Source organism: Urocampus carinirostris, chromosome 8, assembly GCF_059441175.1.
Source record: "Urocampus carinirostris isolate Australia breed hairy pipefish chromosome 8, RoL_Ucar_1.0, whole genome shotgun sequence".
Taxonomy (NCBI): Eukaryota; Metazoa; Chordata; class Actinopteri; order Syngnathiformes; family Syngnathidae; genus Urocampus; species Urocampus carinirostris.
The window spans coordinates 26,914,619-26,926,728 of record NC_142356.1 but is presented as its reverse complement, the minus strand read 5'-3'; the positions used below and the strand labels follow the sequence as shown (position 1 = coordinate 26,926,728).

General features: G+C 40.1%; 2 protein-coding genes across 4 annotated transcripts; one reads left to right on the top strand and one right to left on the bottom strand.

Annotated features, from left to right (window-relative positions):
- Positions 1 to 298: 298 nt before the first annotated feature.
- On the bottom strand, positions 299 to 4,422 carry LOC148361475 (transcription factor IIIA-like). The gene is made up of 2 exons (XM_088342163.1): positions 3,697 to 4,422; positions 299 to 1,011 (listed from the first exon to the last, which is right to left on the bottom strand). The coding sequence occupies exons 1-2, from the start codon at positions 4,168 to 4,170 to the stop codon at positions 448 to 450; spliced, it is 1,038 nt and encodes a 345-aa protein (XP_088198289.1). The 5' UTR covers positions 4,171 to 4,422; the 3' UTR covers positions 299 to 447.
- yju2b (YJU2 splicing factor homolog B) lies at positions 3,600 to 11,801 on the top strand. Of its 3 annotated transcripts, none has more exons than XM_088342165.1 (11): positions 3,600 to 3,615; positions 4,863 to 4,970; positions 5,571 to 5,614; positions 5,689 to 5,742; positions 5,821 to 5,903; positions 6,126 to 6,181; positions 6,258 to 6,318; positions 6,386 to 6,528; positions 7,905 to 8,077; positions 8,159 to 8,297; positions 11,031 to 11,801. In XM_088342165.1, the coding sequence occupies exons 3-11, from the start codon at positions 5,612 to 5,614 to the stop codon at positions 11,342 to 11,344; spliced, it is 1,026 nt and encodes a 341-aa protein (XP_088198291.1). In that variant the 5' UTR covers positions 3,600 to 3,615; positions 4,863 to 4,970; positions 5,571 to 5,611; the 3' UTR covers positions 11,345 to 11,801. The 3 variants fall into 3 exon arrangements, with proteins under 3 accessions (XP_088198291.1, XP_088198290.1, XP_088198293.1); XM_088342164.1 differs by lacking the exon at positions 3,600 to 3,615 and adding an exon at positions 4,073 to 4,331; XM_088342167.1 differs by lacking the exon at positions 3,600 to 3,615 and having other exon boundaries at positions 4,720 to 4,970; positions 5,574 to 5,614.
- The last annotated feature ends 309 nt before the right edge of the window (positions 11,802 to 12,110 follow it).

Genomic DNA, 12,110 nt, shown 5'->3' with positions numbered 1-12,110 from the left:
GTAGCAGCAAGATAACGGACAATTATTTCAGCTCCTGTTATGTAAAATAAAGAAAACATTTAAACCAATAAGTATTTTGTTTTAGAAAATGCATATTTTTGATGGTTTGACTTTTGTCTTATTAACCCATATTGTTTTTTTATGTCATAAATCAAAAAAATTTATACCACTGGGAGGTGCTTAGTAATACCTGTACACACTGTCCCCATGACAGTGATAAAAATGATGTGCCAATGTGTCTTTGGTACTGAGTGAGTTAAGAACTGATCATGTAAATAAATTCTAAATACTAAAAGGATAGCAACCGATGTGAAATATTTTATTTTTGGGAATCTTTTCCATCAATTACATTTTTCAAGCTTCCCAAAATCCATGTTCCATGATTTAGAGGTCTTTTCTGGAACTGGCTTGAATGCTTCTCGGGTAGTCCACATAGATACCCCTGATCTACAAGGTGAGTGGTGTTGTCAGTGCCACAGACATTCCTTGAGGGGCTCCACCCAGCAAGGTGGTGTCTTGCAGGAGATGGACCAACTCCACTGGTCCGGGGTGTTTGGGTGGCTTTGACGCCTTCACTTTCGCCACCTTGTCAGCGCAGCCGCTCAACCGCGATGTTAGTGACCTCTTGGGCCGAGAAATCTTTTTTCTCTGCGGGTCGTGGACGACACCGTGCCGCCGTAGACTCTGCTTCATGGCAAAAGTCCGACCGCAACCCGGGTGGTCGCAAGAGAATGGTCGCAGCTCGTCGTGGAAGGACCGCAAGTGGCTCTGCAGGTTGAAGGTAGTTGTGAAGGAACGGTCGCAGCCCTCCCGAGGGCAGCGGTACACCAGCCGCGTGTCGTCGTGCACGTGACTGTGTTGCTCCAGGAACCAGGTGTCCTTAAAAACTTTTCCGCACTCGTTACATAGGACTTCGGTGCGGTGCTGCTCTTTCCGGTGCCTCACAATATCGGTCCAGGTGGAGCCTGTGAAAGTGCAGTCCGAGTGTTTGCAGGGGTAGCCTTGGTGTACCTTGAGCAAAGAAGGTATACACATTTTTGTTAAGTTCAAACTTTAGTAGACACTCAAAATAGAGAGAGAAGACATCAATGGATTTTGAACTTGCAAGGAGGACAAGGGAAAGGCTTTTAGACAAGGGATTTCCATCTCCATTCCTGACACCCCCTCCTGAGCCTCCTATACAAAAAACTGATGAGAACGCTTTTGTCATGTTGCGACACTAATTGCTAATTTTGCACAGATGGGAATCCGTAGGTATTTTTTTTTAACCAAGTTTTTAGTACAACAACCTTCCCCACAATTTTGGAATACTGTAATTGTATCTTGGGGATAAAAACAAGTGCTAAAAAGCACAAGGAAGAATACAAACAAGGGCCACTCAAAGTGACCAAAATTGAACATTTTACTTTTTAATTTTTTTGGCTGGCCTTTAGGTTCCCGTAGCAGCAAGATGGCCAAATATTGTGTCAGTTCCATTTAGGCGAGACTCGTGTTATTTAAAAGAAATGCTAATTTCCCGACTTCTATTATAATGCTTGGATAATAGTTCTTGTGTTTTTGCTTCTTATTTAAATCAATATATATATTTTTAATGAAGCTTTAACCACCAAGAAGGGCTTAATACACACTGTCCCTTTAAGGGATCTGAGGTGGTGGCCTCGGGGAGAGGAGTCCTTTGAAATGAGTTCGCAAAAAATGTAATATTGTAATATTTCCCCAAAATATGTTTCTTTTAATGTTGGAAATATTTACTGGATTTAACAGTTATTCAGTCCAATGGAGTCCCTTATAAACTCATAATTTACATTTAGTTTTAAATGCATGGACTGTGGCAGAGATTTGGTCGGCATGAGCACAGACAAAAAATAATTAGCACAAAAAGTACATGGGGGGGTTATTTTCTTATTGAGCCCTGAATGTTTAATACAGCCCTTTAAGTTGCAGTTTGTTGCATGAAAAATGCTCCACAGATCAAATTTGATTATATGATAAGAAACTGTCATGCTGATTCTTGCCACATTTTACTGTTCACTACACATGCTTATTCCCATCAGTGACAGGCGTAAAATTAGGGATTTTAAAAAGTGAGAAGGGTTTAGAGTAAATACTGTATGAGTATAAAGCGCACCCCTATTTCTTATTGAATTAAAAATCTGCATTAAAGTTTGATTTTTCTCAGTTCACACCAAGCATTCAAAGTGAAACGTTTTGAAAACATGAGGCCCTAATTCATATAATTTAATGACAACTATGACCACAAGAACATTACATTTGCAATTTAATTATTCAATGTCTAATTCATCATCAGATAAACCAAACAGTTCTTTTCATTGTGTCGCTTTTTTGCATTCATATCTTTCAGGACAATTTTCTGTGTTCTCTATTCTCTAACTTTATCTCTGGTACTGTGAAAAAACCCAATGTCGATGAGATAAAATATAATGTGCATTACACACGAATAAATACAGTACTCCTGGCCACGAACGACACTGATCTTATTTCAAACGCACCCTCTCAAACGCCCGATTCCCTCTGTGTAGTCTTATAATACATCTCATAACCAGAGGCAATTTTAGGTTCAGATCTCTGGAGGTGCTGAGCAACTCCAGAGTGTCTGGGTAGTCAAAAAACTTTTAATATCACTTAAAGTGATATAGCATCTAAAAATCAATTGTCAAAACATTTTAAATACGATATTTTGTTAAATGCTGGTCTACTAGTGATCCCAAGACCCAAAAAGAGATCCGCAGGTTTTAAGCTTTCTCCATTCGGGCCCCAGTGCTGTGGAACGCTCTTCCCCCTGAGATTCAATCTGCTACCTCAGTGGAACAGTTTAAATCTAGGCTTAAAATACACTTCTATTATATAGCTTATGAATGACTTATGTTTAATGTTGACAATATCTGTGTATTGTTTATTGAAACATCCGTTGCAGTCTGGTCCTCCCGGAAGGGGGATTACATCATGTGTGGTCCCTTCTCAAGGTTCCTTCATTTTCCACATACTGAGGTTTTTTAGTTTTTCCTTGCCCTCATGTGGGTTTTAGATCAGGAGATTGTGTAATAATAGTCTGTAGTTTGGTATAGTTTGTGCAGCCCTTTGAGACTCCTTGTGACTAAGGGCTATACAAGTAAACAAGACTTGACTAACGACTTTTTATTTTAAAAGGCCGTTTATCAATCAATTGAATGTCGTTTTAAGGCAATTTTAATTAATTTAATTGACCTTTTTTAATTGAATTATGGGATTCTTTGGCTTCCATTATAACATACTGTCAACCGTAGTTCACTCCCACAAGTGACACTACCTGAGAAAAAGAGGAGCGGTGTTCGGGCATTACATGGCCTGAGCCATATCAAGGCAGTGGAGTATTTCTGACACTGCATTGTTCACATTTTTGTTGTTTTCTATTTTTTTTATATTTACACTTTAGCTATCGATTTTCATTATATTTCACCTTATCCTGTCCTTTATCAAGGAAAATATAGGTTTTTAGATTATGCAATACATTTTGGGCGGTGCTAGGAAAGAATTTGGGGGTGCTTGTGCACCCCCTAAAACGGGCTGGTTACGCCCATGCTCAAAACAGTTTTCTCCTCTGATCGATGCAATCACGTAGGTCACCCCTTTATGACTTCGAAAGGGCGAAATTCTCCTAAAAGTGAGGGATTTTCGGCTGTGGTAGCATTCCCTGACCTTAAGGTGTCGTTTGAGGCGGCTCGGGAAGTGGAAGCGCATGTTGCAGCCTTCGTGCGTGCACACGTAGGCAGGCGAGTGCTCGTGTAGCTCACTCAAATGTGCTTTAAGTTGCTGATGCTTCTTGAAGGAATATCCGCATCCGTCTACCGTGCAATTGTAGCGCTTGCTTTCGGGCATGGAAGCGTGCACACGACCGATATGCCGCACACGGTTAGCGTTGGTGGTGAACGCTTCCGTGCAGCCTTCCGTCGTGCACGGAAAGGGTCGCTTTCCACTGTGGGTGAGCTGGTGGCGTTCCAGGTGGTAAAGTGATGGGAAAGTTTTAGTGCAGCCGTCTTGCGGACACGCGTGCGGCTTAATGCCGGTGTGCGTACACAAGTGGGCGTCCAGCTTCCACTGCTTGTTGTAGGCCGCCCCGCACGGCGAGAACGAGCAGATGTAGCGCTTGTGTGGCATCGAGTCTCCTTCCATTACTTTTCAGTTACGATCCGTTCAAGATCGCCGATGTTGTATGGACGGCTACAGCTTAGTCCTTGTTTCACTGTCACACGTTGCCATCGCAGACGCCATGTTGTCCCACAATCCTCAGCTGTTCATGTGACGTCCTGGGCGCCCAACGTCAATTAGAGATGGTTTGTAAAGAGGAGAGTCTAGACCTTTACCGTATTATTTTTACAATCAAATCAATCTAATAATTGTATTCATAAGCTATCTATTACAACAATTTGTATAGCTGTGTTTTTTGAATCAAAGTAATATTGAGTATTTGACTAATTTTAAATACAGTAGGTCATTAATACGTTATTGAACTATTGAATGGTACTGGTCAGGTACTTTAATAATGGCGACAATACGTACCACTTTACGGCTTGGTCAAAGTTGGTATTACTGTATTAAAATACATTAACAGCGAGATATTGTCTGATTTCCATTTATTATATTACTACTTTTTATATGTAATATTGTTTTCAACATTGAAAATTGCAAGAATTTTAATGTAGCGTGCTCATCTTTGCGACAGTACACACTTTACGGCAAGTCTCTTTAAATTCATTTTGTCAAGATTTTCTTGGACCTGAGCGTGTTTGTATTGTGGAATAAAATCTCTTTGCATGGGTTAATCTACATGTTTCCTCTTGCCTTCTGATTTTCGCGACGTTTAGAGGATGCTGCATGTTTAAACCAGCTAAGGGAATTCGGCGCTCTTCTCCCTACTCTCAAAACATCTTCGGTGATCACTGTCTCTCAAGTCAGTGTTCACGTCAATATATGTAAGTATTTGTGCTAACTGTTTATAGTTATTCTTTAAAGTTTCATATTTCCTAAAAGCACATGTCAAAGTCTGACCACATGATAACAAATTTTGGGGTTTGCAACCACGTAGAGACGTGAATTAGCATGTTAGCTCACTATGCTCGCTGGGTTGCCGTAGCTCGTCGGACTAAACATTTACTTTGTGTTGTATTACACTTAAATAACTTTCTTGTTGAAAAAAAATACCCTACTAAATGTCTACAGACGTATTATAGTCTGTTGAAATAATGTTAAAGTTTCGTGTCACCCATTGGTCTGCATTTATTTAGCGCTTTTCAAGTCAATGAAGACCTCCCAAAGGGCTTTACAATGTGCTTCACACTTACCCATTCACACAAACACTCACTACATGGATGAAGTAGCTAAACTTAACATCACATTTTACCAGACCCATGAAAACAGTAAAACATGTTACTGTCAGTAAGCCAATATTTATGTACATGTTAAAAACTACTCTGTCTCTGTAATATATTTCGAGTTTGATGTCCTTAAAATGTGCACACCTTTCCCTAAACGTTTTTGTCTTACTATTAATCACGTTCTGACTTTATTTCCAGCAGACTGAATCTGTGAGCAGCGAAGAAGTTTTGCTGCAAATATGGTGGGATGGGCCTCCATTAATATTCATGCATTATTGTTTTACAACGCAACAAACATTTGTATGGTGTCTTGCAGGGAGAAAGAAAAGGAACAAACAAGTACTACCCACCGGACTTTGACCCGGCTAAGGTATGTAAGAGATCATCTATTTTGTTTTTGTTTTAAATTTTTATAGGTATTGTGATTGTTTTTATTTTTCTTCTCCAGCACGGGTCTCTCAATGGCTACCACAAAACACACGCACTGCGGGAGCGTGCTAGGAAGCTGTCCCAGGGGATCCTCATTATCAGGTGTGTGCACTACTAATGTCCAATCGGTATAACAACCGAAGTTTTCCGAATCAGGAAAGTTGAAATCTACATTTGCGCATGTAACAAATTTGTTTCCTATATTTGTATCGGCGTTACAAAAAAATGGTGCAAAATATTAAATCCCAAATTTCTATGCGTTGTAGGACATTATACCCAAAACTTTGTGAACTAATGCTTTTGGAACATTTTTTATGTGTTCAGGTTTGAAATGCCGTACAACATTTGGTGTGAAGGCTGCAAAAAACACATCGGCATGGGTACATATTATAGCCTTTTCCTTCTTATTTTTCACTTTATCGATTCGCTGATCCCTAATGATTGTTTATTGCTCAGGCGTTCGCTATAACGCGGAGAAGAAGAAAGTGGGAAACTACTTTACCACACCCATCTATAGGTGAGGAGACGCGAAGACGGCGATGTCTCAAAACCGTGATCGAGATTGAAATCAGTTGCCCCTGCAGGTTCCGTATGAAATGCCACCTGTGTGTCAACTACATCGAGATGCAGACAGACCCGGCCAACTGTGACTATGTCATCGTAAGCGGCGCCAGCAGGAAGGAGGAGCGCTGGGACATGGCCGACAATGAGCAGATACTTACTACTGGTACTCTGGTGACTTGGGATGCTTGTTGAGGGCTTGTGGGGCAGGGCGAGATGAAGGAAAGAGAGAAAGGAGAGGAAAAAGAAAGCGAAAATAAAGGAAAAAAGTAAGGGGCAAGGGAGGGAAGATAGAAGTGAGAAAGGAGAGGAAGAAAGAGAGTGCAGTAAACAAAGGAGGGAAGAATGAATGAAGGGAATATAGAAAGAAAGAGGGAAGTAAAAGAGGGAAAGAAGAAAATAGAAATAAGGTAAGAAAGAGACTAAGAATGAAATAAAGTGAGCAAAGAAGGGGATGGAGAAAGAAGACAAAGGAAGAAAGAATAAAGAGGAGGAAAGGTAAAAGAAAGGAAGACCGAAGTTAAAAAGAAGGAAATGCATTAAAGAACGGAACAGAATAAGAACATGTAGAAAGAAGGGACTGAAGCAAAGAAAGGAAAAAGAGAAGCTGGAACGAAGGGAAGAAAGAAACCAAGAACGTGACAAAGGAAGTAGTAAAGAAGAAAATGGAAAAATAAGATGGAAGTGAATGAAGAGATAGGAACGTAAAAAGAAAGGAGTAAAGAAGAAGGTAATAAGGAAAGGCATTGAATGATTAGAAGAAGATATAGAAATCATGGAGAGACAGAAGGAAAGAAAATAGCAAGAAGGGAAGAAAGACAGACCAGAAGTAAAGAAGTAGCAAAAGAAAGAAGCACATTGAGAGAGAAAACAGAAGTGAAGGAAGATCAGATAAAGGAAAAGAAAGCAAAGGAGGGAAGGAAGGGAAGTAAGGAAGGTTGAAAGAAGGGAAAGAAGTAGGGTTTAAGGAAATGCATTAAAGAAAGGAACTGAAGAACCGCTTTCAGGTATAAGACCAGATGGTTGTATCCGTGAAGAAGAGACAGGAAAAACATTGGAAGAGAAGAATTTAATTACTGAATAAGTGTTGCTTTGAAAAACAACTGAAGAATGACAGAAAATGTAATTAAAAATGGAGAAGTGAATGCAAAAATAAGAGAGAAAAAAAGGGTTAAAAGAACAGACAAGATTAGCAACAGCCAGGAAAGACAAGTTGGAAAAAAAGATGAGCTGGAAGGACTCACAAGAAATGAGTGAAGGTTGGGCAGCATAATCTTTCGATATAAGCTGTAAGAAAAATAGTCTGTAGCGATTTAAGAGAAGCAAAAAAAAAAGAAAGACATTATTGTAAGAAAAGTTACAAAGAAAATTGAAGGAAGGTGTAAGGAAAGATGGACAGCAGGGAAAAACTGAGGAATGGGAAATAAGTACAAAGAGCAGAAATTGGACGAGAAATGACCAAGGAGGAAAGGGGCTGTCAAAAAATTATAATTTGAGAAAGAAGTAAACATAATTATAGCCAATGTTTGTATCCCCCGACAGAGCGTGAAGAGAAGGAGAAGCTGGAGACAGACGCCATGTTCAAGTTGGACCATGGCGGGAAGGACAAGGAGAAGCTTAACAAAGCTCTGCCTTCGCTCTTGGAGCTGCAGGACTACCAGGCCGGATGGAAGGACGACTTTATACTCAATAGCGCCTTACGCAAGAAGTTCAGGGTACAAACATGTCGTAGCACACCGGAGAGTGTTTGTTCATGAGCCGTCATCGACAGCAGATGTTGCGCTTCTGTGCGACAGACGGAGAAGAAGGTGATGGCGGAGAAGGAGGAGAAGGACGACGCAGTGAGGGCACGGACCAACCTGAGCATCCCGCTGCTGCCCGAGCGCGAGCAGGACAAGAAGCTGGCGGCTCTTCTCAGTCTCCAGACGCCAGAATGTAAGTTACCCAAACAAAATTAGCTGCAGATTCATTTCCAGCTTTTTGCATCATAATGTGTAAGGGAAACAATCATGACAAACTGCTGAACTTGAATCAATTGAGTGCTTCAAATGGCCGTGACCTGACTGCTACAAAGAACAATCCTGCCACAAGATGACGCCAAAGCTATAAAACGGTCATAATATCTTACTAGAACGGCTGGAAAACTGGATTGGTCTCTCAGGAACCGTCCTCTTCTGGTTCAGATCCTACCTCTCAGATAGGATGCACTGTTTTAAATATGGTGAAATGACATCTGAGCCCTCTAGTGTTACCTGTGGTGTCCCGCAGGGTTCAGTACTTGGCCCCCTTCTTTTCTGTATTTACACGCTTCCATTAGGTGATATTATTCACAAGTATAATCTCAGTTTACATTGCTACGCAGATGACACTAAACTACCGTATTTGCCGCACTATAAGGCGCACCTAAAAGTCTTAATTTTTTTCAAAAGCTGACCATGCGCCTTATAATACAGTGCGTCTTATTTATGGATCAACATTAAATCACAAGGTCTCGCAACTTACGCAACAGCCGCCGACTTGATTTTCCCCCGAACGTGGAGTAGTCCGCGGTGTATGCTGGGATTTATATACCGGCGTTTCATTGGCTAACCAATGTGTCAATCATCATTTGAATCGATCACTATTGGCTAAAGTTATTTGGAGCCTCGGATAGGCTAGAGGGCCGAAACAAACCCTGCAATTGGCCGAAAAAGATGTGTCAATCATCCGTTAAATCGATCACTATTGGCTGAAGTTATTCGGAGCCTCGGATTGGCTAGAGCGCCAAAACAAACCCTGCAATTGGCCGAAAAAGATGTATCAATCAACCGTTGAATCGATCGCTATTGGCTGAAGTTATTCAGAGCCTCGGATTGGCTAGAGGGCCAAAACAAACCCTGCAATTGGCCGAAAAAGATGTGTCAATCATCCGTTAAATCGATCGCTATTGGCTGAAGTTATTCGGAGCCTCGGATTGGCTAGATGCCCAAAACAAACCCTGCAATTGGCCGAGTTTAGCAATGGCGTAGCAAGCTTGCTAAAGTACACCATAAAGAAACATGTTTTATTAGTCTGTATTTGCAAATAATTTACTCTCCTGGATTTACTTCACTCACGGTTGTAAGAAGACCGTGATTGCGTATCATTATTGAACGTGAGAACTTAGGTGAGCTATGCGGCTTTATATTTTCCCGGTATCTTGTTTTAGAATGATCTTGATGTTGCTGTGATGAGTTGAGTGAATTAAACTCAATTCCAAGTGTTTATTGTCATATGCACAGTAAAGTTGCGAGCGAAAAAGAAAATAGAAACTAAGAAATGTTTGGCATTTCTTGAATCCCAAGACTTTAACCTTCCGAATGATATTTGAAATGATGCATTTGAGTGACATCGTACGGACACCGCATCCGCACGTGTCTACGACACGTATTTGCTTCTTTGCATGCTTTGGGAATGTTAAGGGGGTAATCAGTTGGACTGAATCATCTGACTGTTTTGTCGACGTTCCCATTGTAGCGCCTTATAATCCGGTGCGCCTTATCTATGGAAGATATGGGACCAAAAACTATTTTTTGGGGGTGCGCCCTATAACCCGGTGCGCCCTATAGTGCGGAAAATACGGTATATATTTTGATTGAGGAATCTGCCACACTAAATTGTGGAATTTTTTCGAGTCACCATCGAACATAGAAACACAAAATAATCAACTCTATTGCTGCATCAACGAATTGACAAAATCGATTAAAATCGATGATTGAAAGCATTGGCAATTAATTAGACCATCCATTCGTCGTATCCTGTGATTTATGAGCCACCAGGAACGTTAAATCAATGCAAATTAGAGTGCGCACCGTTTCGTGGTGACGCAGGGAATTGTAGTACCGCTTTGGTCCGACAGAGTCCGCCAAGACAGATTTTATAAAAAAAAGCTATGGTACATTTTTTTATACTACATTTTGACCATGGCATTGTTTACAAACATAATTGACATTTACCTTTGTAGTGGTAGACGGTTTCATCATGAAACAAAGTTAACAATTTTCAAGGAAACAGATAGAAATACATAGAAAAACAATCTGAAAAAAAGTATAAAATAAACATAGTAATAATGACACGTTTACCTCTACCCAAGGGGCAAATTCTTGAATTTATCATTTTCATAGTGGCAATGTTTGTCGTATTCCAAAATGTAACCTTCAAAAACGAACTTGTTGACAAAATTTCAAAAATGGGTTTGTTTACATTTTTTGTGGATAATTTTTTTAACACAAATTTTAATATATTTCTTTTTCATTTTTGTTTTGTATGATATGTCCAGATTTGATATGATCTGTGGATATGGTTGTAGGAAAAGAGTATCTTACATATTTGCAGGTATACAGCATACATTTCTATGCATTATTTTATTATCAAGTTATTTGACCAACACTTGTAAGTAATTTTTTTGAAATTGTTTTATATCATAGTGCACAAAACAAAATATTCTATCGGCCCAAAACTTCAATATTTGAATGAATAGGAGGGAAATTAGAAATCCGATTCATCGAAAAAAATAATAATCGATCCATTATGAAATTAATCGTTAGTTGCAGCCCTAATCGAATCCCAAAAGTCTTTGCAGGGGCACAAATATGACTCCACAGTGACTTTTTTAATGTCAATGAGGTTAACCGTGGGTGTTTCCCTTAGCGTACGAGGATAAACAACGCAGCAAACGCCAAGAGATCGCCTCCCGTTCCTGGTTCGGTTCCAGTCCAGTCGGCGCCTCCACCGCCACCACCACCACCGGGGGTCTGCTCCACAAACTGAGTCTGCAGGGCAAAGAAGTGGCCCTTGCCAAAGCGCTGGGCCCTTCAAGGACACCCCTGATCCGCAGGAAATCGGACCCCCGGGAGATGACGCCTTCGCCTACGTTGCAGGACACGGGAACTGCAGAGCAAGACGCGAGTTCGAGTTCTTTGGTGCCCAATTACAGCGACTCAGACTCAGACCATTCCCCCTGACCGGGAAAAACTGCAACGTCTTGAAGCTAGGTGGTGGAAATTTCCCAGCTTCTGTTTTGACCGCCGATGACTTTTCAGCGCAAACAAAATGTCCTGATAACGTTGCCTGTCATTGATTTTCCTTTCCATAAATTCCAAAAATATGAAGTGGGCGATTCTATTTTAAAAAGCAATGTATAATAAATGACACGGCAAAAGGACAGATGAGGTGAAATTAAGGGTCTCCACTGGGCCCACTGGATAAAAAAAATGACAGAAACTTTATTGGTTTTGTTGTCTTCCCTTCAAAATCTCGAATATAGTCTGAAAACCTTTTCATTATTTGATGTATGAATATTTAGATACCACAATCTCAATTACAACTTATGAGAAAAACATGTAATATTGACAGCTTTTGCTGTATTGCTTCAGCTCATTCTCCTGTATTGATACATTTTCAAGAGTATTTCAAATTGTTAATTTGTGTTTATTTAATAGGACAAATTAAAAAAACATTTATATTTCGTTTCAGTTTCTTTTGTGGCTCTTGCTCTGCGTTTATGGTGTTGAATATTTTTGTTAGCAAAGCACATTGTGTTATAGTAATTGCAAGGCAAATCAAGATTTAGAAGTAAAAATGGATGGTGCTGCAATAGACACTGTATCAGAAATTAAGTTTTTAGGGGTCAAAATAGATAAAAAATTAAGCTGGAAAACACATCAGACACAAACTAAGGTATCTAAAGCATTTGAATAATTACTAAAGCCAAATTCCTTTTAAACTATA